This window comes from Temnothorax curvispinosus, unplaced genomic scaffold, assembly GCF_003070985.1.
Source record: "Temnothorax curvispinosus isolate PA1 unplaced genomic scaffold, ASM307098v1 QBEX01010810.1, whole genome shotgun sequence".
Lineage (NCBI taxonomy): Eukaryota > Metazoa > Arthropoda > Insecta > Hymenoptera > Formicidae > Temnothorax > Temnothorax curvispinosus.
The window spans coordinates 278,740-306,626 of NW_020220590.1; the positions used below are offsets into that span (position 1 = coordinate 278,740).

General features: G+C 36.1%; 4 protein-coding genes across 14 annotated transcripts in view; 2 read left to right on the forward strand and 2 right to left on the reverse strand.

Moving 5' to 3' along the window:
* Window positions 1-1,268: 1,268 nt before the first annotated feature.
* On the reverse strand, window positions 1,269-2,502 carry LOC112460776 (signal recognition particle 14 kDa protein). The gene is made up of 4 exons (XM_025025619.1): window positions 2,363-2,502; window positions 2,222-2,294; window positions 1,887-1,999; window positions 1,269-1,809 (listed from the first exon to the last, which is right to left on the reverse strand). Exons 1-4 carry the CDS (start codon window positions 2,384-2,386, stop codon window positions 1,693-1,695), a joined length of 327 nt encoding a protein of 108 aa, XP_024881387.1. The 5' UTR covers window positions 2,387-2,502; the 3' UTR covers window positions 1,269-1,692.
* A 400-nt stretch (window positions 2,503-2,902) lies between these two features.
* On the forward strand, window positions 2,903-5,542 carry LOC112460795 (transmembrane emp24 domain-containing protein bai). 2 transcript variants are annotated; one of them, XM_025025661.1, is made up of 6 exons: window positions 2,903-3,227; window positions 3,453-3,582; window positions 3,694-3,764; window positions 3,907-3,909; window positions 4,786-4,912; window positions 5,110-5,542. In XM_025025661.1, the coding sequence occupies exons 1-6, from the start codon at window positions 3,048-3,050 to the stop codon at window positions 5,229-5,231; spliced, it is 633 nt and encodes a 210-aa protein (XP_024881429.1). In that variant the 5' UTR covers window positions 2,903-3,047; the 3' UTR covers window positions 5,232-5,542. The 2 variants fall into 2 exon arrangements, with proteins under 2 accessions (XP_024881429.1, XP_024881430.1); XM_025025662.1 differs by lacking the exon at window positions 3,907-3,909 and having other exon boundaries at window positions 2,904-3,227.
* A 160-nt stretch (window positions 5,543-5,702) lies between these two features.
* LOC112460794 (uncharacterized MFS-type transporter C09D4.1) overlaps window positions 5,703-27,887 on the reverse strand; it is a 55,322-nt gene continuing 33,137 nt past the window's right edge. The window contains exons 1-9 of one of the 7 annotated variants that reach the window (XM_025025657.1): window positions 17,872-18,588; window positions 13,170-13,372; window positions 12,389-12,604; window positions 11,633-11,857; window positions 9,540-9,678; window positions 8,851-9,068; window positions 8,551-8,654; window positions 8,133-8,246; window positions 5,703-7,842 (exon numbers count right to left, since the gene is read on the reverse strand). In XM_025025657.1, coding sequence (XP_024881425.1) covers window positions 7,581-7,842; window positions 8,133-8,246; window positions 8,551-8,654; window positions 8,851-9,068; window positions 9,540-9,678; window positions 11,633-11,857; window positions 12,389-12,604; window positions 13,170-13,211 — 1,320 coding nt within the window. In that variant the 5' untranslated portion in view covers window positions 13,212-13,372; window positions 17,872-18,588 and the 3' untranslated portion in view covers window positions 5,703-7,580. Of the gene's footprint in view, window positions 7,843-8,132; window positions 8,247-8,550; window positions 8,655-8,850; window positions 9,069-9,539; window positions 9,679-11,632; window positions 11,858-12,388; window positions 12,605-13,169; window positions 13,373-14,923; window positions 15,165-16,669; window positions 16,864-17,871; window positions 18,591-27,887 lie in introns of those variants that run through there. The other 6 variants (XM_025025658.1, XM_025025655.1, XM_025025654.1 and 3 more) reach the window with 6 other exon arrangements.
* Window positions 22,446-27,887, forward strand: part of LOC112460793 (uncharacterized protein DDB_G0284459) — a 35,961-nt gene continuing 30,519 nt past the window's right edge. The window contains exon 1 of one of the 4 annotated variants that reach the window (XM_025025647.1): window positions 22,446-22,847. In XM_025025647.1, coding sequence (XP_024881415.1) covers window positions 22,774-22,847 — 74 coding nt within the window. In that variant the 5' untranslated portion in view covers window positions 22,446-22,773. Of the gene's footprint in view, window positions 22,848-25,203; window positions 26,098-27,887 lie in introns of those variants that run through there. The other 3 variants (XM_025025648.1, XM_025025650.1, XM_025025649.1) reach the window with 3 other exon arrangements.

Below are 27,887 nucleotides of genomic sequence, written 5' to 3' on the forward strand. Positions count from 1 at the left end.
TAAGAACGATATTCTTAGAATGAAATACAGCTCGTGCATTCTGGAGCTGGACAATCGTGTCAAGGTAATCATCGGGCATCCCGAATTCTTCTCGAATACAGATCGGTGTTTATTTCTACCTGTCATGTCAATTTATCCCTGCACTCCGTTATTCGTAATATTTTATAAAAAATGTTGTTGCTACAAATAACAAGTGTATGAGATCTTCAATATCTATCGCGAAAATTGCAAGTTCTAAAAAAAAAGCATATATTTTTCAATCCCTTTCAACATTAACTTAAATAGTTTACTCTCCGAGCTGAAAATATATGCAACGTTATTGAGTATTCAGAAGAAAAATAAATTCCTCAACTGTCTCTTAGGATCAATTTTCTGTCATCTAATTCACGTCATTCCTCGACGACGAAACGAGCACAATGGAGAACTCGCGAGGAGTGACGATTCACCCGCGTTTGTTTATTCACGACCGTAATGTATACAATGATAAATTCACGTTACATCAGGTATTACATTGGCAGCCCCCCAGGACTTTGCACAATGGTCCACGTTCGGGTCCAGTGCCAAAGAATACTCGCACAATGTGTAACGCCACGCGCGGATCGTCGGGTTATTTGGAGATGAAGAAAGGATTCGCGAGAAATGAAGTCGAATCGCGTGGAACAATATATCCTGCGAATCCTTCCGTTATTCTCATTCGACAATATTATCAAATGACAAAATAACGTGTCCCGGCATTGGGACTCCAACTTATTAATCTTGAAGGTACACGATTGCAGAATTCGCGATGAGACACTCGGGCCGAGAATAACGCAAGCCAAATTCCGAGACGCAATAAACGTATATAAGATACGAGCGCGCGAACGGCTGCAATTTTAAGAAATCCGCAAAATATAACGCCGAGCGTTAAAATAAACCATTCGTAATGTTCGTATACATATACGCAAGGATTGTCATTCGTGAAAAAGATTTATTCGGCCGACGGGTAGACGAGCAATAAATCGATCTCATAAATCTCGCGGAACGGGGACAAAGACTTCGCGCCACCAGACAACAAACATTTCTGCGACGGTCGATTAGAAGAATAATATCTCGGATTCATTATGATTCTATTCTTCGCGGAAAAAAACAATAGAGAAACGGCAATAGAATTTCAAGGTATTTTCAAAAGATCGACGAGTTCTTATATCTGCAGCACAAGCTTTGCATAAGAAATTATCATATCATATCCAAATGACACAATTAAAAAACAAGAAAAAGATATAATGAATTATAAAAAATGCTATATATTACAGATTTACGTATCTGAGTAACGGAATAGTACAAATCAATGTAAACTCTGTTTTAAAAAATTTTATCCTACTGATCGTTAAACAGTTTATCCCAATTATCTCTGTCTTGGACTCTTAATAATAATAATAACTATCCCTTATCGTGTTTTTTGTCATCATTGCATCAAATTTGCGAAAGTGTGCGATCATATATTAGCGGCTACATATATACTTGTGTATATGCTTTCATAACAGTATTATTAACCTTTTGTACATCAGTCTATACAAAATGTTGCATACAACGCGCCTTCTCTCGACGGCTTATACAGTAGACAGGCGTCGGTAAATATGTGACGAACACGGTACGAAAGTTTTAATAACAAAAAAATAAACAACTGGCACGCGGTTAGCCCTCCTCGCTGGGTCAGTGAACCTTTGGCTTCGCCGACTTCGTCTTCTTCAGCTTCTTCAGTCCGGTTATGTTCGTCTTCAGGAGATTCCAATACGCCTGCTGGAATTTGTTTACATCCCTGGAATGGATCTGAAAGATGAAAATCACGTCTCTCAGAGTGGTGCAAATCGATCGCTGACTGTCATCCGCCGATGGAAGATACGTACAACAGTGGAAATCTTCTTATTGCGAAGCGATGCTCGAACTAGGCAAAGATACTCTGTAGGAGTCGGTAGGGGAGGTCTGCCTTTCCTAGGCACCGGTTTGTTGTGTCCATTAACTGAAATAAAAAGCTCCTTAATACAAATACAAGGAAAGGAAAGAAAACAAGGCATAAAAGTTTGTGCCATAAGAAAAGTGTGTTCCTTGTCAAAGCTACAATTCAGAAAGTTAAGGGCTGTTAGAGTCTTCCAAATAATTTTATCTATTTTGGACAATTGTTATTTTTGTTCTTTTATCTAGCAACAGATATTTTAAATTAAAAAAACCTAAGGGTACTCACATCTTTTAATGGTAAGCGACACCGCGCCCGAAAGACGCGACTTGTCAAAGAGTTTGGTTAACTCCGCTAAGAACTGCAACGAAAATTCAGTTAGTTGTTCATACACGAGAGAGCAATATCGGCGATGAGACGTCAAGTTACCGCGTCATTCTCCAACAGGACCATTCTGACGATGGTAGCATATGTCAAACGCCAGAACACGTTCAAATGTAATCACCTGCTCCGAGAGGTTAGATGAGGTTAGGAAATGCAGCCGCAGATTTGACGTAGACTAGAACCTAGAACCATAAACTACGCGAAATATTCAGATGTCTCGCATACCTAATATTTACGATCAATTTTCTGTAATAACAAATTAGTGAAAGGAAAAAAATCATTAGATTTTGAAAAATAGGATTTTAAAAATTACCAAGTCCTCAAAACCACTATTTTGATTTTAATAGGATTTTGAAAGTTGTTTAAATTTTAAAATCCTATTAAATTTGATTTGAAAAATTAGATTCTATTTAATTTTTATACAATTGTTAAATTTTAAAATCCTATTTCTCTCTAATCTGTTTAGTTTTCCGAATGTTTTCCGTTTTCTCTTTACCACAATAAGGAAAGGATGAGGAAAAACACAATTTTGCCCGATCACGAAGCCTCTCCGGCAAAGTCGTCTCCCTTTCTGACTTACCGCTGGTATTTAATGGCCAATGTGGCTGCCACCTCATCCGATCATCGTGTTCGTCGTGATGCTGTGGATGTTGTGTGAGCGCGGAACTTTTCCTTGGTGACACGGGAAAACGTCTCTTTTCCAGGACGATCGTCGAGAACGAGGAGCGAAATGATTCAGGCTCACGTGAAAGCCTTCCTGGCGATTCTCCTGGTCGCCCAGGTGCGCGGCATCATGTTCTACCTGGAGCCGAACAGTCACAAGTGTCTAAAGGAGGAAGTCCATGCGAACGTACTCGTCACAGGGGAGTACGAGGTGTCCGAGGCGATGGGACAGAAGACGAATTACGTGGTGGGTAGATCCTGATCAATGATTTTCCGTTCGTCCCTTGCCAAGATATTCCTACAATTGCGCTAAGCGCTGCTTAACATTTTATGTTAACCCTTGGCGGTTCACACAACAGCTGTGACAGAACTCGCTGTTTGTCTCTCTCCTAAAATCACAATAAATATCAAAACATTTTAATGGTGTAAGTTGTAATGAGATAAATTCTAATAATCATTCTGTTTCTTACAGATTCAGGACTCTAAAGGGCATATATTGTCTCAGAAGGAAGACATTCCCCATGGGAAGCTGTTAAAGTTCTCCTTTGTTACGGAAACTTACGATACTTTTGAGATATGCTTCATTTCACGTGTTCCAAGCCGTACGTATACCTACATAATTTGTTAATTTAGTTTGTTCAAATTGTTCTGTTATGCGATATCGTTTAATTGCGATGGGACGGATATTTAAGAAAACGTGAAAATTATTTCAGATCAGCGTGGCATCAGGCAAGAAATTAAGCTGATCACGAAACGCGGCATTGAGGCAAAGAGTTACGAAGGCGTAAGTCTCCACTGTATATCGTTACAAAATGTTTCTTTACAAAAACATTGTTAGACCTATCATATCCGGGGAATTCCGAGAGAAACCATCTGACGTTACTTCGTTTACTTTCTTTTATATGTGGCTTGTTTCCGCGGTGCAGTTGGTAAAGTAGAGTTTTTTCGATCATTGTGTTCTCGTTGGCATGCGTTTTATTCACGAACCGGCACTTGTACATACATTGACAGCTTTAGAACTAAGCTATTAGAGCGCAACACAGTTTCATTAATTTGTGCATGCTTTTGTCGCGGATGTTCCGTTAACGGGGAGAGCTCATCTCACCCACGTGAACGTTTTAATTATATTCAATTTATGCTCTCCACTTGAATTTATATATCCTACTAAAACAAAAATTATATATTGAAAATTTTCAGTATGGAACATTTTTTCTGTCACTAAAGTTCTTTAAAATATGTTAATGGTACATCCTTAAACATAGCATAACAGCAGCATAACAGTGATGCATTTTAATACCGAATGTTTCAGTTCTTTCACAATAATACTAAAAACATGGAATACTAATTCCATCACGTGTGATATTCCTAAAATTGAAACGCTTCCCTCTGCTACAGTTGGGATATCTTTTTATTTCTAAAAGAGAAAGTGCGAGCTGAAATGTTCGGTATTACTTAAATGTTTTGAGCGAAAATTGTGCAATCTTTTACTTGTGTTTGAGATAAGATTTTTAAGAATAAAGAAGTCTGTGTGAGAGCGTTCAATGTAATTAGCTGATTTTATTGTATTGGACCGCTCAAAAATTAGAACTATTGCAATCAGACATTGTATACCACATGGCCTAATATATTTTTTCACTCTGTGCAAAACACATACACGCAGAGTAATTATCCATTATTTGGCTTTAATTCTATAGTAGTTTATTGATTTGAATCGATTGTGTTACGCAGTACTAATGAGACCGCTGAAGTTTTCGTCGAGGATGTCGCCATTTTCCGATGAAAATCATTATCTTTTTCGTTAACAGATCGGCGAAGCAGCCAAGTTGAAACCAGTAGAAGTAGAATTGAAACGGTTGGAGGATTTGTCTGAGGCGATAGTCCAAGACTTCGCTAGAATGCGCAAAAACGAAGAAGAAATGAGAGACACAAACGGTAAAAAAAAAAAAGAATTATTTTTCGTTACTTCGTTAAATAGTGGAAGAAAATAACTTTACACTTAAAAGTATAATTTTGAATTGTATACTTAAACTTCTAAATTATAAACGCGATTGATAATTAAATGTTATAATCAATTGATAATTAAGTATTTGTAGTTGGAGAAATGATCCAATCATCTTTCTTTATTTCAGAGGCCACGAATGCTCGGGTATTGTACTTTAGTTTATTCTCGATATGCGTCCTCTTCGGTTTGTCCACCTGGCAACTCTTCTACTTCCGACGCTTCTTCAGGATGAAGAAACTCATTGAATAAATGCATTTGTAACAAATAATGCAAATGTAAAAAAAATACACTTATTTTTGAGTTTTCATCTTTGTTATCTGTAATTTCGTATTTGAATCATGGAAAACTTTTTATATTCGACGCAATGTTCAAAAAGTACTATTTAAATAAATAAACAAAAACGCGTTACAATCATATTACCTCATTCAAATCAATGTAAAATATGGTGAGCTCTCATCTCGCCACACATTGCGCATACATTATCGAGAACACAATATTTAAGTAATTGTAAAATAGAAAATTTCTTAAATAAAAGTATACCTTGATGGTAATAAAATGGATCTTCCAAGTTATTGTCTAAAAACGATATTTTACATCAATATATATGAAATTATTTGTCTTAATATTAAGATATCTAATATATATATCTTTTACATATGATTTATAAAAATCAATACATTTCTTATGACGTAGCTTAATGATTGTATAAGATAATGCATCATAGTTTTAACATTTTATTTATAAAATAGAACAACTTTGTGGGAACACACAATAAATGGCCTAAAAAAATATAATGATGAAACATCACATTGGAAGACGATTTGTTTGTCACTGATTCGAAGGCGGACGCCTTCAGGATTTCTGGTGTAATAGCTATTCGTATGGTCTTGAAGAAGCATGTTTAATATAACGTAACGTAAATACTCTTGCGCTTTCACTTTTAGAATTTAAAATTAAATTAATAGTACACACGAAATGAACACAGAAAAAAGCGCAATTTTACGTTCTCTTAATGCTATAGTAACTTCGTTTTTAAGATATATAATATTTGCGTGTGAGTATATCATCTGTATGGACGTCACGGTTAATCGAGGTTTTTATAAATAGCTACACATCCTAATGAAACATTTGTCTTTCGAAAAAATATATATATTCAGAGGAGTGTATATATGTATATGTACACGTATATTCGAAGTAGGAAAATAATATATATCTCTAAACTTCAATTAAATAACTTTTTATCACAAGCTGAACAACCAAGCAATTAAAAATCAGGTTCCACGTGAATGACACTGATTCAAACTAGGCACATTGTAGATTTAGTACACAGGCAAGAGTAAGCTTGCGGTAATAAAATCACATGTCGTGTCGATTACAATGTTACGATCGTTATATGGCATGATTATCATTTAATGCAATGATTTATATTAGAGTAGACACCACATAATTAATGCCGCGATAATAGAGATGGAATTCTCTCTCTCTTTTTCTCTCATGTTCATCGTTGAAATAATTCTTTCTATTTATTACGCATTATTATAACATTCATTTATTACCGCAATAAAGCTATAACTCGAACCGTCACTGCCATTACGCTTATCACTTTTAATTACTACGTCTATCGTTTCGCGTAGTATCTGCCCGATAACAATTTGTATACTCACAGCTAAACACATCTTCTAAATAGACATTATGCAACAATGAATTCGCTTTAGCATATTTTAGCATACTCGGGCTAAGTAATTTATTTTCTTGACTACAAAATTAGAACGTGGGAATTTAAAAAAATAAAAAATAAACATTTAATAGTATTGTCAATTGTTATAGATTAAAAATTTATAATTCCGCAATATGAACTTCTATCAGTTTTTATAATTATTATCTCATGATAATTTATCGTCGATTCGCTATTTTTCACAGTTAATTCGTTACTGCATAACACCGTCTAAATACTATTGCCTGAGATTAAAAGTTCAACTAGTATAACAGGATCAAGAATTTTCCGACGATCTTTCCTCGTCGTTTGTACACATATTTGTTAGACCACTTTGTTTCTGCTATATCTAATAACAATGACGACAAAAATATATATATCTACACATATATCTATATATATACATATATAGCTTTCTTTCTCGCCATTTCTTAAAGCCAATTGTACCATTATCTTTCTATTACGAATTTTTCGATAAAAATCCGGCTCTCAATTTTCCATAAAAATATTGGTCTATTATTCGAAACCTCTCTTTAACTCTCAACAACATTAGGCATCTCGGCACTTAGGCGCACTAAGTGTTAAATCTCTCTCTATTAAAATAAGAATCTGGAAGTCCTACGAAAAGTAAACGCTTTTCGTATCATACTATTCAACTATGTTTAGACCCCTACTAGTCCTTTTTTCGAAAAAGATATATCTTCTTTGGATGAATATACACGTGACTCGGAGAAGTGGTACTTCCGACACACGGCATACATTCGAGGGATAAGTCAAGTCCCAATTGGACTAGGATAATAAGTTACAGGGAGTATTGTCGAGAACTATTCGTTCCAACCGCAGAAACTCGTCGCTTGTTACGGCGACTGCTGCAAGTCGGATTGTCAAGCCTTCGCTTTCTGACGTCTCAGATCGTTGGGTATTATAGTCGTGAGCAAAACGCCAACTGCGAGGATGCCGCATAGAGTGACGTTTGCCCAAAAATCCTCCCAAACGTTAAGCAGGTAACGATAAAGTGGGGTTAAAGCGATGCCGAAGATCTGCACGACCGCGTTCAGCAGACCCGTCGATGTTCCTTCCGGCTCCGGGAACGTGAGCTCCGCGGCGAGCTCGAAGCCAACCGGTAGGTAACCGGTCATAAAGAAGCTATAAAAATATTCACGTGATATAATATAAATAATTACATATAAAGAATATAAAATTTCGAGGTAGTTTCAAGCCAAAGACGGCCGCTCAATTATCCGTCACACTTTCGGAGACTTTCTGAATTATTAAGGAAGAGATAAAACAAATTTTAAGACGACAGAGATCTTCAACGAAATTCAGCCAAGATGTAAAACATCTAATAATAAATCGAACCAGAATTCAAAGTCACATGAGTCAATAAAGTATTTTAAAAAGTTTTACGTATGACAAAAATAATCGTTGGACTTTACCCCAAAATGCCAGCCGTGATGTATATAGCGTATATCCCCACGTTCTTGTCCAGGGTGAAAGTGAAGATTATCATACCCACCAAGGAACAAATATATACTCCTACCGTCGTCCACCTGTAAATTCATATTTCCTGCGTTATTTCAATCGCATACATTTGCTGCCATCAAATAAATCGAGATGAAACTTGACCCAATATAATTTGATAAAAGATTTAGCGTGATCCAAATCTCTCTTATTGTTAGTTGCGTAACGTTTACCGTTATAATAATTAAGTATTATAAATCAGTTCGATTTGAGATGGCTTGAAAAGTTTGAATGAAGTTTGAAAAAAGATTAAATTAATTTATGAAAATAATACTATAAAAGATCAAGATTGAAGAAAAATTCCTCGATTCTGTAAAATAACATCCTACTCACCAGAATTTGTGTGTTTTATCTAATAAAATACCGCATGCAATGGAGCCCACCATTCCAGCGCAAACTATTGTCAAGCCGATTCGACCGGCATCCTCCTCACTGTCCTGAAAAGAAGGGCACGGCTTATTAGTTCTTCTCTTTAAACAGAAACGTAATCGAGAAGCTTATTTTCAAATAAGCTTATTTTCAAATAAGCTTATTTTCAAATAAGCTTCTCGATTACGTCCTCTATTTAAAATGAATCGGAAATCCGAGCGGAAATCGAGAAGGGTACGCACAACCTTCGGATAGAGTACTTACCGGGAATTGTTTGATGACAAGTCGGTTCAGGAGGGTGCTTATAGCGTAAAAGGTGCCGACGTTGATGCCGTAGCTAATTAAAAGTAGCAGATAACCGCGATTCAAGAACAGTCTCGTGATAGACTCAAAAAATGTCTTCACCTCCCTGCTGCTCTCGGATTTCTCTCTTTGCACAGCTTGAGCGGAGCTAGGTGGCAAAGGCGGTGCCGACTTGAAGACTGCAAATTATTGGTTTCTATTAAGAGCGAAAGAACGGAAGAATATACGCCGCTGGACATAAAACAATAAAATCTCGAAACCGATTAATCCTAGCTAGTCATACTTATTTACGAGTCCTTAATTTGCCACACTCCGGTCCGTGAGACCGGTCGACTTTTTTGTCATTTCCATTCAAATTAATATTTTTAAGCTTGTAATATAGGAATTGGAAATACAGAGTCTGAATAAGATGTTTACGATGATATTAAGTCAAGAAAATGATTTGTGTTTAAATCGAACTTATTATAAGGAACCTAGAAAATTATGTTATTATGTGAATTTCATAATTTTTTCGGTGACAAGTATTTTGTCAATGTCGATTACTTTCATTTGTATGTCATATATTATATTCTTTAAATCTTTCGACTTCGGGATCTTATTGACAGATTGCGTAACTGTGTAATCAATAGGTAAACATTATATACACGTACGGAGTAATATGAGGATTAGCACGAACGACGTGAAAGCCGCGACGGTATAGAACATACGTTGAAGCCCCCTCTCGATGTCGCAGATCTCCTTGTTCGGCACTAACATCGGCGGAAATAAGAAACCGATAGCTATACCCAGCTGCAACAGAAATCCGAGTGACGAGCGTTCTAAGAAATTACCGAGTCAGGAAAAAGGCAGAAAGAAATGTTTGTCGTCTAAATTCATAGATCTTCTTCAATTACAAAATATCTGTCTTCAGAACGGAACCATTGTGTGGTTGCCGAACAAATTAAATTAATATTGTTCATATACATCTTTACGTTGTTATTGAAGCGAGATATTTTTATTACCAGTTGTTAAAACACATAGTTTTCGTATATAAGTCAACGCGCTTCAAAAGGCCAATATTATATATTTATAAAAGAAAAAACGCGTATTCATTACATCTTTCTAATAATTGCAAAAATGTGTCTTCTATCCTCTACTTATCATCATTATCATCATCATCAGTTCTACTTATATCAGAAATTAAAAGCAGACGAGACAGGAAGGATGAGGTATATTGGATCTCTTCTTTTTTCTGAAAATTCGTGATCCTTAGCGCGATGCGAAATAGGATTTTCAATTACAATACGCGGTCGCGGTTGTGCAAAATGCATCGGATTGAGCTTCCGTTTTATCGTATTGCGAAATCGGTGCAATTAAGGCGCGACAGATTCCCTGATAAAGTGCGACCGCGACGGTTGATAAAATGATAGCGACGGCACGGTCTGCGGCACCTTGGATCAATTGAATATCCCTCGCGACGTAGAGAGTGTCCCCCTGCCCCCCCTTCCTGCCAGTCAGCAGACACGGCCGTTCGTCTGTCGAGGTAGCGAAATTAAACGTGGGTGCCCACTTGGACTCGGTTTCCCACCTAATCACGTCGCAATTTAAATCTCCCCGAGGCACCCTCCTCGTCGATCAGCGGAGTAGGTACTCCAGACTGTCACTTCCGTTGTTCCGCACGCAGGATCCATTCTCATTGTCTGCACGCACGTGACACGTGTTGCCGGTGACACTGTCGAGTGCCTCCTCTTATACGTTTTTTAAATAACAAGTGCTGTCACACATCGACGTTTAACGTCACGGAAAATCGGGCCTCACACATAAGAGCGGGTATTCAACTCAAGAGACGAGCTTGCATAAAGATCCTTAAAAATTTTCAAGACGATAACGTTTCGATTGAAATAAATTAAATTAACCAGCTAGATAAAAATTTCAATCAACTCAGTTTTTTTCAGTAATTTAAATTCTCAGGAATTTTTAACACCATGATTTTTCCATCCAAATTATGTGAAATTAAATCAGATTGAATATTATACGTTCGATGGAAATGAAAATTGTTGCACGCATCAGATATGCAATGAATTCGGAAGTTATTAATTTACAGCAAGAAATGGGATTATCAAGCTATAATAATTTCGTAATAACGAATTACAATATTAGTAATCCGTATTCGCGCGAATGTGGAAAGAGATACAAGATATTTAATTAATATACCGCGGGCGTCGAATTTATTTGACTTATTATCGAATTACGATGCTAATATTATCACGCGCCTTCATCCGGGTAATTACTGTAATTAGAGCGACTTTATTGCATAGATTAATAATAATTTACATACGTTGCGAAGTTTAGCGTGTTGCATTTTCCTAATATATCCTCACAAAGATATTGTGCAAAGATAATACATTAGATTCAAAACGTATAATAGTGCAAAATTAAATTCTTACACTATTCAAAAAGCAGAAGATATAAGTTTCACATTGCTTACATTTTTTCTTTTTATTTCTCTTATATTTTCTTTCAGAAAATCCTTAAGCTTTTAAGGGAAATTTGGAAAATAAAACAATTTATTTGGACTTTTGATACAATTCGAGGTGTCTAATCGATCTGATGAAAAAAATCAAGTCGAGAGAGAGAGAAAGGGAAAGAGAGCGAGAGAGAAAATCTGAGATTGAAATTCTCAAGCCTCTCTCAAAGTCCGAATATAAATTCTATCCTAGATATACCGTGTTAAGGTTGATGACACACAAAGATACTCCCTTACCTGATTGCCGAAGACACCGATGCCGCAGGCTCGACTGACTTCGTTGTCCCCGAACCATACCGCGGCCAGTCGAGCTGGAATGGACAAAATGCAGGTTTGGCTGATCGCCACCACAGTTTGTCCGACGAACGTGACCCAGAAGCGATCGGGGGCTATGCTGAACACTTTTATCCAGGAACCGATGGCGGTCCCGAACGCCCCGATAATCACCGTCCACCTGAGGCCCTAAAATCCCACCACCCGTTCTCTCACACACTTTGTTTGCGCATTTATTAATGAGCAGGAATATCCGCGATTGTGCAGTAAAATGTCATTTGTTCGAGCATCGCTTGGAAAAAAAGTGACTTTTCAAAAAGAAGATCCCTTGATGCGGGACGCACGCTTCAGCATCTGCGAGATTACGCGAAATCCGACTATCTCGCTCGACGTCAGACGATTCGGCATTCCATGCAGTTGTTCGGCGACAGATGTAAAACCGTCCACAAACAGCACGGGATGCGTTATATCGTTCAGTGACATTCAGATAAAATGTATACACATCATGTACTACAAAAATTCTTAAACCACGCGATCTCTACTTGCCGATGCAACTCGCCAAGTAAAACCTAAGAAAATCAAGAGGATCAAACTTTTCGATCGCCGCTTTTTGGTAATCTCGAAAATGGAGTACGCGAAAGAAATTCGTAGCTAAGGGAATGCGATAGTTTTCCGAAATATCGTATATTTCTATTAAGTTCTACCCTCGTCGTGACTTACAAAATTATCCAGCAGGTAACTGGCGGGAAATATCAACGGTATGTACGTTATCATGTATATCATGCTCGTCATGTCGACTGTATAATCCGAAACGTTGTAATACTTCGTTACAATGTTCGAAATAATACTGTATTGAATCCATTGCATGGAGTTGCTGGCGCTGTACACCACGAAGAGGATGAGGATCTGCCATCGCCTCGTATAGACTCTGATCTCCTGCAATCAGAAACATCCATTGTCGATCTTTCAATTTTTCGCTCGAACGTCTAAATATCGCGCAATTTTGATATCCTCGGTCTCTCATTCTATATTTCATCGGTTAAAAGAATGAAGACTGAGAATTAATCTCATACAGATTGTTATATACTAAAAGTGACGCTAACTTACATATTGGATTAATATATGCTATATATGTACGTTAAAAGTGACGCTAAATTACATATTGGATTAAATATATGCTATTAGCGGCAAAAATGACATCAAAGCATATTTAATGCAATTTCGCGTAAAAGTAGGAATTATATTGACTTTAATTCTCTACTGGTTCTCGTCCCTTTGGGACAAAAGTCAATTAATTTTTTTGATATATAGACCTTGAAGATAAATCTATGAAGGATATATGTCATTATATTACTTTGGTAATCCAGGATTTAGAGGATAAGATTGCTAAAAATATCGCGTTAACTCAAAGCGAAAACTCTTTCCTCGATATCTGATTTTCCTCTTTATTCTTTTCGCGACCGTTAATGATTTTTATTCATTCGACGATAAAATTATTCACCTGCGTCGGTTGCATGCTGCAATCACCGGAGAATCCACTCATTTTAATTAATAGTGATGTCTGTTTACAACTTCCGTCAAACTTTTGTGCCAAGCTCCGTCACGTCATTAATATCGAGTAACAAGGAGATCGATTGAATCGAGCAGAGGTATCATCGAGAGACGAACCAAGTCCTTCCTTTTTTATTGAGGGCGTTTTATTTCCTAAAATCCAAGAAAACATCGATCTCACTTCTTCCATCTTCTACCTCTCGGATAAAGGCGAAATTGAAGTATCAATATACCAAATGCATTTAAAATGTCAAGCGCTAAATAATGTCGAAATTCGGAGATCGAAGTTTTGTAAAACATCTCTATTTCTGAGGAACGTCTATTGCGTCAATTCAAATTGACTCAATTGCGTTGCATGAAAGCGTCATTGCGAAATTGCATCAGGAATCAATCTGCCCATTTGCGAATTCCATTTGTGGATTCGCGAGAAACTTGCCGTATGGATTACGATGAATCACAGTATTGGTAATTAGGACTTAATAATCTATTTCGATCTAGCAATCATCTCGCGAGAATGCAACTGCGCGTTTGTGTAGGCGTTTGTGCGTGGGGGTCTTTGTATGTTAATTAGACGCGCATTTAATAATTAAGATTCGAATAAGTCAATAGGGACACCGATAATATGCAGTAAAAAATGTATTAACATTAGAAATTGAATCGAATGTTCGTTGCTCGTCTTTCTGCAGGACATCTTTGATTCCAAATTAACCATGTTAGAAATTCTGATCGCACCACGTTGAGAGCCCAGACGAAAACTGCGATAAGATTGACAGTTATGTTAGCTGTCCAGCTAAATATTAAAGTTTTTTAATATCTTCATATAAAACAGGAACTTTTCTTCGCCAGTAAATAGTTGAGTCGAGTTAAAAACTATTTCTCCGTTATCTTTATATAAATAATATTAAAATATTTTAATATCTTCATATTAAAACGTTTTAAAATATTTTCACACGTTTAGATTTGCAGTAGTATGATTTAATATTTTCACTTACGTGTTAATATTTATCACACGAAGTAAAACTAAATATTGAAATATTCTATTACATTACTATCAATATAGATGAATATTAACTTTTCTTAATGATTAATTGAACAATATTAAAGGATGGTTAAAATCATGAAAAAGAGAATGATAAAAGTTAATGAGCAAGTAGGAAAGCGTAATCAATTATACATATAGGCAATTCCGCGTCAAGTCAAACAAGAAATGCCCTCGTATTCAATCGATCGAAACTTTTTTCGTGTCAAATACACATAAAATAAGGAGATACGTATAAAATATTCGTCTAAAATATTTTTTTTTTACAGAAGTTATAATACAATTTTCATGAAAAATGAAGATGCCGGCAACTTTAAAAAGTAATATCTCTGGCTATATTAATATCTTCTTATTTTATGTATATTTCATGCGAGAAATAATAAGTTTCAATTGATTTAAAAAATATGACGTCACTTCTTGTCCGATTTTACGTGGGGATTACCTATATACATATATAGTAATCTACAAAATTTTAGAAATGGAATTTTTATTAATAAACGTTGATAGATTCTCTTTTTACGATAATTTTTATAAATCTTTGATCGGTTATTTACGATTACGCGAACAATATAAATTTCGGTACGCATAATAAATATATAAACTTTGATGCAACAAGTTCTAATCGAAAAGATCGAAGGTATATTTAGTTTAAAATATTCAACTACCTTACACCGTTTATCCCATCTCCTTGTAACTGGCCAAACATATGAATTAAAATCAAAACTCGCAATTACTTTACCAGAGTAAACGGTCACGCGTCCCGCCGATTCACGATCGTATCTTCGCACCGCACATTGTTAATTTCGCAAAGACGGCAGGTGTCAGATTACATCGGCCTCTCACACCTCACGTCGCCGGTATAAAGCGAACGATAAAACGCGGAGCGGCTCGCGCTGTCGTGATGTGCCGGACGTGGACTAAGTGTATCGCGGGACTCGCGAGAGCATCCAGCCTTCCACCGTTCCTCGCCAAACGTCCCTTGTCCATCGTCCCCCGCCCGCCCACTATACGTCGCATAGTCACGCACGTGAAAATATTTGCGCACACAGCCGAGAGCCACACGCCGTCCTTATACACGCGGACGTTACGCGCGCGCCTATCAATGATGGTATCAGTTGACGAATGCGCCGTCGCAATGCTAGTCGCTCACGGGTGCCCGACGGAATCGCCGACGACGACGACGACGACGACCGTCGTCACCGATGCCCCATCGCCATCAGCCGCGGACGCTCCGCAGACGCCTCGCGAAACCCCGCGAAGTGTGGCATCAGGCCAGGATTTCGCAATTTCGGTGCGCCGGTGTCTCGGTTCTCTGGCGAAGCAATTTTGTTAGCGAGCAGTAACGCGTTAATCGAGAATCTAGTTAGAGAAATTAAGGTCCATAAGACCTTTTCCGACCTGTGTCCGATTGTGACAGAGCGCCAAGTCCCAAGTTATCTAAATCCCGGCGAAAAATTTGGGATCTGTGCGATTAACGTTTGATAACAGAAATGATTCACATGTTTAAAGTTTTTGTTTTTCTACAATTAAAAATTGCATACATGAAAAAGATTTAAGGACGTTCTCTCGTCCTTATACTAGAGAAAATCGATTTTCTTAAGATTTTCTTGAAACTGTGAATAAACTGTTAATTTAGGTGTGCTTTATGCGTGGTATAAATTTCAGTACCTCTTCCGGTATAAAAAATCAAGATACTGAGCCTCAAAGTTTCAACTTTTACTAATGAAAAGGTTTTCCAGGCCAAACGGTAAGAGATACGAGGTTGGCCAAGAGGACCAAAGTTGCTCCTCTCGTCGAGTTCTATAAGGAAAAAATGCCAAAACTAAAAAAAAAAAATTTAGAAAATTTTTTTTGAAACTTTGAGGCTCAGTATCTTTTTTTTTTATACCGGAAGAGGTACTAAAATTTATACTACGCATAAAGCACACCTAAATTAACGTATATTCACACTTTCAAGAAAATCCTAAGAAAATCGAACGTCCTTAATAAATGCTTTTTTAATCATCGCGCGACAATGAACTTCTTATGCAATGCGTGGAGCAACAGTATTTGCATAATCCTATCTTGCAACGTCAAAGAATTATTGAATGGATGAAACGAGCGTCCTTTTTATTCACGATCGAGTTAACAAATGAGCCCTCGAGTCTTATATAAAAATTGCCATCGCCAAAATTATCGAAAGAGGAAATATGATTAGTTGCCGCGTGATCAGGCATACGAGATTCCATCGACGTTAAATGTTAATTTTATACGTCAATAAAAAACGATGAATCACTTCGAAGAAGCATATATAGGAACAGAAACGCGCGGTGTAAATTTCCAATCTCTCACCGTTATCTTCCGATGACCCGATTTCTTTTCGATACATATGGAATACGAGTTCTGCGCTATGTTTGCATAGATATACCTACCGTCAACGACATTTTAAAGTCATCGCGATTAAACAGCCTTAGCAAACTGCGTCAAGACATTTTTGCTAATTTATTTAATGAAACTTTGTTGAGTGCAATTAAATAACTACAGAAAAGAAAATAAAATAACAGATAAACGCGATAGCAGATAAAGCTGCAACTGATATATCGATTCGATATCTAACCCGAGAACACACGTCAATTAATTTAAATATTAATTATGTTACATTATATTCATCTTGTTAATTTAATCAAGTTAATTTAATAAAGTTAATTTAATTTAATTTATATGAGAATGTTTCAATGAAATTTATAATTGGCTGTTTAGTATTTTATTGTGACAAATATTAAATGTTCGCGCACAATTAATGTAATGGAATTTTTTTAAATATTCGCAGACAAGAAACTTTGGTATTCACACACATTTTTGAGAAACGCTAGTAAAAGCCACGACGATAACTAAATAACAGTAACCAGAAACACACTATCAGCAAACTTCTGCCTTATCAGCCGCATGCAACCGCACAGAATAACAGCATATCTATATATACAGGGTGTTTCTTAAGTGATATCGCAAATTCCAGGACGTGATTCCTTGGACGATTTAAAAGAAAATACCTAGGGGTCCGGAAAGTTTCATTTTTATTTAACTTTAAAGGCCCATAACTCTGCAGGAAAGCATTTCCAGATCCATGTTCATAGAAACTGTTTTCTTTCAAATTGTCCAAGGAATCACTTCTTGGAGTTATCGACATCACTTAGGAAACACCCTGTATATATTGTATATATGATACGAGCCAAAGTCGTCGCTTCGAGTTTCACAGTCTAAAAAGAGGCCTTGTTTTATGATAATACCTTGGGACTCTATTCGGAAGCATAACATTATATACAAACGTCTGAAAGACAAATACTTTTTGTTGCTGAGAGTGAAATCGGTATAATTGAGTTTCCCGGAGAGGTGAGTTTCTATAAGAAATTAATTATCTCTCTCACACACAATTCTCTTATACGCTTCTGATATCCATTATCTATGTGTGATTATTTGATTTAATATATTCCACGCGTTGTATTATAATTCTGATTATATCCATTCTAGTGAATTAGAAAGTAGAATGTAGCATAACTGTGAGATTCAGTTTTCTGCATTATCGGGCACTGACTCGTCGTATTACAAGCTATACCGATTTCAGTTTTCATTTTACCTGCGGAAGAAAACTGATCGAGGAAGGATGACTCGCTTCCGCCATGGGAACTGGATTCGGTTTCCTTTTCAACTTTCGTTACCACTAACACTCGAAAATTCACTCAAAATGGAAGTTCGGTTTTAATTAGTTAAAAACAGAATTGATTTATCAACTGAAAAATCCAGCGAACTAATTCCGGTGCCGATTCCGATAATATTCCGTTAATTTGTCGATTTCCGAATATCGTTTTCTTTTCAATTCAGCAAAAAATTGATGTGAACGCGAAAAGCGACTGCTGGAAAACGACGTCAATCTTCTCTCTCTTCGTTTCGACGTGTTATGCACAATAAAATCAGCAAGGCAGAGAGTCACGTTTCTGGCGTTACACGCGGATACAGAGTGAAGTCTTTGAGCGAGAGTTAAGGCCTTTGCACAATACCAGGCAACAGGCAATAGGAACAGGGAATAGAAACAGAATTTCCGATGTTATTGGATTTCTATTCTCTGTTCCCTGTACCTGACCAATCATAGTGATTTGATTTTATATGGCGCTCTTAGTGATTCGTCGGAAATTCTGTTCCTATTCCCAGTTTCTATTGCCTGTTGCCCGGCATTGTGCAAGGATCTTTAGATAACTAATGAAGTTAGCGATTGGGGATATCGCTTCAAGCGTGGACGGTAAGAACACGTGATAAGTTACCATCGCATAATAACTGGCACCGTTATATTGGTGCTGTAATTTCGGCTATAAATTTGAAAGGAAAACTTTGGAAAAAAACTAAAAAAAGAACTAAATACATAAGTAAAAGAATAAAAAAATACAGTTTAAAGTTCAACTTGTTAGAGTTTTCATGTAATATTTACGCATGTAAATATTACTTTCATTTACTCGAAATTATCATATATTTGCGTATATATTGGGAGGAGGGCATTTCCCTCGTTTACCGGCGCCCGCGCGTGGATAATTAATAAGATCATGCAAATGTGCATATATTCGCAGGACAGACATTGTTTACTGTATAGAGAAGAAACGAACGTGTATGTGTGTGTCGAGTGAATACGATAATGGAATATCATTTCTTCCCTCCATTTCTTTCCCCCCTAAGGTGAAGATTTCATTCGTATAATAATTATGTTAAGATGCTTTAATTCTGATAATTCTTAAGTAATTAGAAAAGAAGATTAGAGAGAAGTGATTAGAAGATAATGAACGAACTGTCTGCGCCACATAAAATTTATTCTTGTGATTGTGTAATACTCGTTACGATTAATTTTTTAATGAATTCTTCTTGACGATTAAAATGTACATTTTTACCAAAGTAGAGCGCGCAAAGTTTTGTGTAATTAATTATTTAATTAATAGAGAGATAAAACACAGTGATAGTTATATGAATATGTTGATTATAGTATTACTTAGGTAGAGAAATGTGTAAAATTATATTAAAATGGTATTAATTACTTACAAGAGCACAATAAAAATTTATTAACAAAGAACCGAGTTGCATCAAGCATTGTATAAACAATTAATAAGGTATCTATCAAATAATCATCTCGAGATAACGTGCTGTCGTCACGTGGACTCGTACCGTATTATACGAATGATCTGCTAATAGAATAATACGATATTTTCGCGTTATATAGCATCATCAAAAATACCATTTTTATTTTAGTAATTCAACCGACAATACAAATATCATGCAGAGATATTTATAGAAAAAAGTGAAGCATGACATATTATTCAGGCAATCATTAGCAAACGAATCTAATGCATGTACTCATTTTTATGTCAACAGCTCGAGATGCGTCATAACTCTGTCTTCAAACAACGCTGGACAGCATTTAGATGAAGACATATTAAGGTAGTTCTCCGGTCCTTGTACTAGAGAAAATCGATTTTCTTGAAACTGTGAATATACGTTAATTTAGGTGTGCTTTATGCGTGGTATAAACTTCAGTATACCTCTTGCGGTATAAAAAATCAAGATACTGAGCCTCAAAGTTTCAACTTTCACTAAATTTTGGTAAAAATTGAAACTTTGGAGACTCAGTATCTTCATTTTTATACCGCAAGAGGTACTAAAGTTTATACCACACATAAAGCACACTTGAAAATTAACGTATATTTACAGTTTTAACAAAATCTATAGAAAATCGATTTTCTCTAGTACAAGGACCGGAGAACTACCTTAAAGAAACCATTTATTTGTTTAGAAATAATAACACTTTCAGAAACCAAATCTAATTCTTTGCTCCATATCTACAATTACTGTAAATTAATAACATACTTGATAAAACAATGTCTCTTAGAAAAAGTAATTAAAAGTATCTAATAAAGAAAATAAGAATTTTTAACATTATCACGTCTTGATAAGTAAAGTATTTCCTTGAAAGTCATATCTTTTTCATGTCAAGTGTACGTAGACAGCTACTACGTAAATACTATTTAAAGTTTAAAAACTTACATTTACTCAAAATGTAACAGAGTATATTGAAGTGCAAAACTATCTTCAATGTACAATGTCAAGGCGTCTAATTCAATAATGAATTCCATAACAAATAGCTGAACATTTGACTTTCAACTGCGTCTAACAGCAAGAACTTAATATGCGTCACATGCATTAATAATAGTAACTAAAATATTGTTCCACATTAGATCATCGACGATAATAAAAATTAAAAGCATCTGTTCTTTTATTCGTTTTTTTCTTAAATTATTCTTCCTATCCACTTATACGAGAAGACATATGTGTACACGAACATGCGTCTCTGCACATCGGCGACTGACGGAGTGAAGATCACAACGCCAACAAAAATGATATGTTTAGGGTCCCGAGCCGCGGCGACGTCTAGGGGCCTCGACACAGGTGGAAACTCACTAAGACTCACGTGCTTCTCGCGTCACGATGAAGCAATTGTCGCGTATTGTGCGAGCCGAGAAAAACGAGCTCTCCCAACTCGTGGTGAGACCGTTCGCGGGGCCGTATAAGAACTTGGTTTCAGTCGGGCCTTATCGCGAGTACGGGACGGATACGGGACGGATACGCGGATGCAATTCTTGCGAAATTTTTCGTGCGGAGAAGAAAGCGGCTGCGCTTTCGTGTGTGTTTCTGAAATAGAGAACGCTCCTTGCCTTGCCTTCTCCTCGTGGGAGAGATAAATCGCGCGAGAAAGACTTCCCGTGGATAAAGCGGAGGTGCAAAGTACAACTTGAATTGGGAGATGTGAAGTACGGTTCGGATAAAAGAGAAAAGAGAGGAAGAGGTTGTAAATTTATGGTAAAAGTGGGGAAAATTTTTCGTGAATATTCAAACGATTTTTATTTTATTCTTTTTGTCTCTTAAATTTAAATTACAAATGCTAATTGTTAATTCTGCTACACAATTCCATGTAAAGAAAATGTATTCTTAACTTAATGTAAAAAAAAATTTTTTAATATGGAATTTTATTATAAATACAGTTACAGTAAAAAAGAACAGTTATAGCAATAATCTAAAAGATTTAATTCTACTTTTTTTTCGTTGATTAGTATTTATAATTGTAAATAAAAAAATTAGAACATTTATAAATGTCGAGCAGTTCAAAATCATAAAATACTTGAGTTTTTAATTTGAAAATTTATCAAAGTTTATCAAAATTTATCAAGTATTTTAATTTTGTAATTTTTCAATAACTTTGGATTCTTGAACTCGGCTAATATTGATATCGGAAGGAGATATTTTTAACGAGTGCTATTCAGTACTAAAGGTCACGGGAAATCGATAAAAATTGAATATACGAATGCGGTATACCGTTTTTAAAAAATAAACGTATACATTTAATTATCGACAATATTATAAAAGCGTTATTCTCCGTATTCAGTTCTACCCATGCGATGTTTTTTTTATTGCACACAGAAATTTGCGCGTTCTAAAAATTAAACATATGATAATCGAAGAGTAATCCAGATCTATCAATACTTAAATATTTTTACATATAAAATTATGTCTATCTATACAAAACATGTAGGTACATATATAACTTCAAATAAGATTTAAAGCTCTTTAATTTCATAGAATAAATATCTGTGTTAATTTAGTTTAATATATTTTTTAAACTGTTGAAAAAAGACAAAAAATCTTATGCATTTTAATCAAATATTAAAAAATTCTACATAAATATATGAATAAAATTATATAATATACGGTCGTCCAAGGATTGCTACACAAAGATAAAAGCAACACCATTATTCTCTTTCCAAATAAATAAATATTAAATTAGATTAACTCTTTGCGGTTCAAATTATTTCTCACTACTAAGCAAAGATATGTAATTCAATCTAAGCAGCAAATAAATCAAAGAATTTTTATTATTTAAAAAAATTTAGAGATTTTAAAAATAAAGCCCGCTGATTACAATCCATTAATTTCGAGTGCTTAATTGGAAAATGATATAGAAATAATTTACTGCAAAGCATTATTTATGTCGAGCCCAGCTCGACACAGGAAAAAGGGTTAAATTAAATACAAGAATTACATTTAATATCTGACAGAAATAAATTGCGAAAGAATAAACTTTGCAAAACGTATTTTCAGAGAACACCTGTGCATGACAAATTGCAATTCAAGTGAAATAACAAGATCTTTCGGGGCACGTTCTTGCTTGGCGCAACAATACTAATCGCTTCGGAATGATTCCGCGCACTCCACGCTACGATTGGCATCGATTGTGTATCAACATACGTAATATCGTATCATATCGCAAAAAGCGCGATCAACAGTCGACTAAAGTGCGTATTTCCAGTCGTATCGCGAAATAAGTACTTCCTCGTGTTAAAAAAATCATCAGTCTTGCTCGAGGAGAGAAACTTGTTCGAGAAAAAATTTTTTTCCGCTGCATCTTCATTAAAGATTACGTTCTTTCGAGTTAAACGAAAAAAAAAACATGATTTCGCCTACGAGTTTACTGGCGGTCGGAGTGGCTTCTGGGATTTTCCTCTACTTCGGCTTTCGATCGAGGTAAGTGCGTGAAAATATATTCTAAAGATTGTCAATTGATTCTTTACTATTTTGTCAAATGTTATCTCTTGAAATTTTTTTGCCGAGATATATTTGACAATTGTTCTGAATTGCTTTCTTGAGGGAGGGGAAAATGATTTATAAGAATAGACTGACCGCGAAGGAGTTTTATATATCTAATGGCGTTTTCGATTTGCGACTCAAACCGACTCGGGTCGCATCATGTATACAGGACTCTAGCATCATTGACGTGGAATACATACATAGACCCGAGTCGGGTCGAGTAGCAAATCGAAAACGCCATAAATCTCTGATCCTTCGAATTCTATACAGCTTTATGTGAGTCTCGAGATTTATTTCGAGAACTATCTCTCTCGAGAATTTTTCTGAAACTCGAATAGCCGAAGTACTTTGGAGACGCAATCTAATGCACAAGTATTACGCGGAGTTCCTGAATTTTTTATTTTTTCGATATATCAATTTCAATAAGTCCAATATGTCACTTTTAATCCTGAAATGCCAAGAAGTTTGAATATCTAAAGTCTTCGACTTTTCAGAAAGTTTAGAATCTTTCCAAACCCAAAGAGAATTTTTCCAGTACTCTATATACTTTTCTATATACAAACATTTATTTAATTCTCTCATGCATGTATTATTATTTTGCATGTATTTTTATATCAAACATTTTTTAATAGTGACGTAATACTAGCCCTATCCGGAAATTCCAGAATTATCAATGATAGGATTTGAACTTATCATGCCCGTGTGCCGGTCTTATCAATATCCATACTTTTTACAATTCCTCAAAAAAAAATTTGTGTTGTATCGCGAATATCGCGATAATCTCGCCGATATTGTCGTTGTGATGGTGTTTGGGACAGTTTAAGCCTACGTTTTAACTAAATTTTTTGCGTTTAAAATAAAAAAATAAACCACGCTGTTTTGAAGTAGAAAGATTAGGTTTTCACCTATAATTTTTTGTCTCAGTGAACAGTCTTATCAGCAAATTGCGTATCGGTAAAGATAAGCGTTGGAGTTTAACAATACCTGACTACCGCCTCGAAACTATTTGGGATCGTTTGTGACGCAACAAAAGCCGGGACGGTTTGTTGTACCGCCGACTTAAAATCGCGACAGATTTATTAATTCAAAGCGGATCGATATACCTGTCGCCTTCTGGTATTTTAAGATAACAAGATAGCATTGTGTCAGCTATGTGACCCGGATTAAAAATTGATTCCGCCCCTCGCATTCCCAGTGTATATCAATGCTTATAATAGAAGTATAATAGACTGTAAAATCATGTAGATTCGTAGATTGTATCGTACATATAATGTAGATATTTTCGTACAGTCTTGTCAGATTTGTCGATATTCTTTTATATCTGGAAAAGGATTATTTCTGAAAGTGATATAAGTTATTTTTTGATGAGCTCTCTCTCAGAAGTTCAAAACTCACACGTGTACTCAATTGAAATAAACCGCGCTTTCCAGGCAAATTATATTTCCATATCAAAATAAGGTTACTTTTCTCCTAAATTATCCTCGCAATAAAAAAATGAGCTGATGTGAATAATTAAGACGTAATTTCTCGAAGATAAAACAATCGCTATAAGATCACTAAAAAAGCTATACATATACATTCGATCGAAGATCATAACAAAATTACTAATAAATTTTTACTGAAGCAATTAATTTCATCGTCGACAAATTATCACATTTATTGTCTCAGCAATTCAAATTATTTAATTTCATTTTGCTGCTAACATTTCAAATAATAAATTTTTTAATCGCTTTTAAATCGTCATTCAGTGTCTTTCTTATATCCATTCCTTAATTTCGCACATTTGTACTCTACGCGCGAACGGCAGACTTATCTTCCGCGATGCGAATCCGGCATACGCGATCGAGACGGCGGCGAGAAACACTGCGTGCAATGCTCCTGAACGGAACACGCGTGAATAATATACCCGTGGTCCGCGACCTCACAGACGAGCCGGTTTAGGCTCGCGGTGCCACCGGAAGCGCCCACGACGCGGTGATGCGTGCGACGAGACGTACATCGACGACGACGTATCGATACCCGCGAGCGAGTGCAGGCGCCGGAGGGGAGAGAAGAAAGGGGGACCGTCATTAATGATGCACGTGGCGGGCCACGGGGCGTGGAATACGTCAATGGTAAAACGTCGGGCGTTGCACAATGTACGTATCGAGCCGTACCGAACAATGGACGCAACGGCGCGTAGGGGAACCGGAAGCACGTACAGGAACGCCGAACACCCGGGGATCCGCGCGCACCAGCGACGCTCTCTTCATTGTCGGGATATTCGCTGTCGCGGATAGTCGGTCTGCTCGCTGCGAAAGCGATTTCCGAAGGTGTCGAGGTGATCGCTAGTTCTCGTCCGTGCGAAAATCGGTCGGATTTTCCGACGTTCGCCAATCGCGAAAGTTCCTCTGTTCGACTTTGATGACTCCGAAACTGATTTTCCACGGAATCAGATCGCAGTCGCTTGTTGTGAGTCCACCGCCAAGGAAAGCGTAAATTGCATTGGAACGTTTCTGGCGCGTATTATATCGACATTGTCCTTCGAAACCGCCGAAACTCCTGTCCGACTATACTTGAAAGTAATTCTCCGCGAAGTCCGCTTTATTGTCTGTTATAAAAGCGGCACCAGAACAGAGACTTGAACGCGCATTATTTGACGTCGCTGCGACGACTAAGGCCGACAGAGCTGCTATTCAATGCTGGAAATGAGTTTTCCGCATGAAGCTGAAAGTCCAGGTTATTTTCTATTTCAGCACTATATATAGATTCGCCAAATAACGCGACGAATGACAAAGTCTTGAAATAGAAGAAATCAATTGTTTGACGAAGACTTTTTCTGGAAAATATTGATGTCATTTTAAAGAAGAGAGCACACGCGGAGGTGTAAAAAGATAAAAGGCTAATATTAAACAACCTATAAAGAAAAAAATTAGTTACGTAAAAAATACGGTGCGACGCTCATAAAATACGACCTAGGACAAAGCAGAGGAAAAGACAAAGATAAAAAATTGGAAGTTTCGATCGAAGAAGAAATTCGGCCCGTCCAGTTTCGGACCAAACAGACCAACTTGCCAATTGTATTTTTACCCAATGACAATAGCGCGAAGTGTTCGCGTTAGCATTCATTGTGAGACCGAGCTGAAGCTAAACGACCGATGAAACATTTCTTCCTAAGGATCATCTGCGGGAGAAAGCGAGAGAAACGGTAAGTGCGAACAGTGACTCGGTGCGGCTCGATAATTACTGCATACTTGCAAAACTCTATTCTAATGAGATGATATTAGATTCTTCAATTACACTACGTCGTAAATGGAGACGGTACTTTCTTATTGAGATGGGTAAATTACTGCTTCGTACCACTCACGTCCCACGTTCGATACGCCTTCTCTCGTGGCAGAAAAATTTTTCGCTAATTTCTTCGACAAAGGGAAAAAATAATACTAATAATATAATTAAACTAAAAACGGCATCTATTTAAAAAATCCAAAATCTAAAAAATGTAAAATCCAATCTCACACAGAATATAATTTTTCATGTTTCTAAAAAATTTATGAAATTGCACTTTATGCAGTTAAGATGATTTAATATTTATATCTTTATAAGTTACAAAAATCATCTTTTTTCACAATTTCTCCGTTGCTCACATGTTTCATCTGAAACGTATATTATAAAAACCTTCTTATTTACTCTTATCTATTCTTAAAGACTGAATATTATTGTAAAAAACATCAAGGAAGAGCTAACTAGTAAGATAGACGTAGGATTCATCGAGTAAATAAATATGGTGATGCTCGCTCGGACGGGAAAGGCATTTATTATATAATAAGAAACGGTTATAGAAGCGAGGATAGGTGATGTAATTGAATTACAACAACGTGTGTCGGACGCGAATCGCCTGTCTCTCATACATGAAGAAATGAGGAAACGTTCAAAGCGCGAGACTTTGCAGGTCATCGAAGTCGATTAGTTGTAAAAATTGGCCATTCTGTTAGGCGAGAGATGTGACCGATTCTAATTTAAAAATTAAAAATATATTTTTTATGGCGTTTAGTAACACATTGCATATATAAAAATGAGAAAAATTATTAAATCTATAAAAGGTTGAACTATACATGTACTTTCCATTCTTTTTACCAATTACAGTTTTTATGTGCATATGACGCACACTCTATTGACTCTATTCAATGCATACATTACATTTACGACTTATTATCACTTTATCCTGCAGTTTCGTAATCATTGAATAAACTAATTACGAAAAAAATATTAATAAACTTTTCGAAACTTTGTAATAGAAATGAATTTTTAGAGATGATACAGAGTTCTCTCATTATTATTGATTTTATTTGAAGTAAATTTTATTAGCACAGATAATAAAATTTTGTCGTTTTTTAATTTCTCGCATAAAATATCCTAACAGTCGCAATGAAAAATATAAGTGCGCTCAATAACATAATAAGAAGATTGATAATATAACCGTAAAAACATAAGTACACGGTAAAATCACGTTTGGTAAAACCAGCGCTTTTTCGACGGTCATAAATATCATGAAAAACGTGGTAAACGACAAAGCAACTTTCTACAGACTTGACCTAAATTTTAGCAAAAATATATTCGACTTGTCAGCAACGTTCTAATCGATCTCTATATATATCATTTCCGTTATGTAATACTATAATTCTAAGTAAAGACCGCTTGAGAAAAATTAAACAAACAAAAATGAAATGTCATCCTCCAATTGTGCTTTTACTGTTTTCTACCCTTCTCTTTCTTTATTTTCTCTTACTTCCTCTTTCCAACCTGGAGAAAGATTCTTTAAATAGAAAACGAAACGGGTTTCGTTCTGTTTAACGAGACGAAAAAGTTATCGAAAAATTGAGCACACGAAATATGAATCTCATTCAAAAAGTAGCTCGAACTAACATGATCATGACCGTGTTAATTATTAATCGTCTCGTGACTTCGAATCAACATGGACAAATATTCGTCTTATTA

What these genes read in the sequence shown, in the direction of transcription:
- LOC112460776 (XM_025025619.1), bottom strand. Translation starts at nt 2,386, where the DNA reads ATGGTCCTGTTGGAGAATGACGCG. An exon ending in TCCTGTTGGAGAATGACGCG is followed by an intron (nt 2,295 to 2,362) that starts GTAACTTGACGT and finishes TTTTCGTTGCAG; the next exon opens with TTCTTAGCGGAGTTAACCAA. An exon ending in ATAAGAAGATTTCCACTGTT is followed by an intron (nt 1,810 to 1,886) that starts GTACGTATCTTC and finishes TTCATCTTTCAG; the next exon opens with ATCCATTCCAGGGATGTAAA.
- LOC112460795 (XM_025025661.1), top strand. Translation starts at nt 3,048, where the DNA reads ATGATTCAGGCTCACGTGAAAGCCTTCCTGGCGATTCTCCTGGTCGCC. An exon ending in CATTTCACGTGTTCCAAGCC is followed by an intron (nt 3,583 to 3,693) that starts GTACGTATACCT and finishes AAATTATTTCAG; the next exon opens with ATCAGCGTGGCATCAGGCAA. An exon ending in AGAAATGAGAGACACAAACG is followed by an intron (nt 4,913 to 5,109) that starts GTAAAAAAAAAA and finishes TCTTTATTTCAG; the next exon opens with AGGCCACGAATGCTCGGGTA.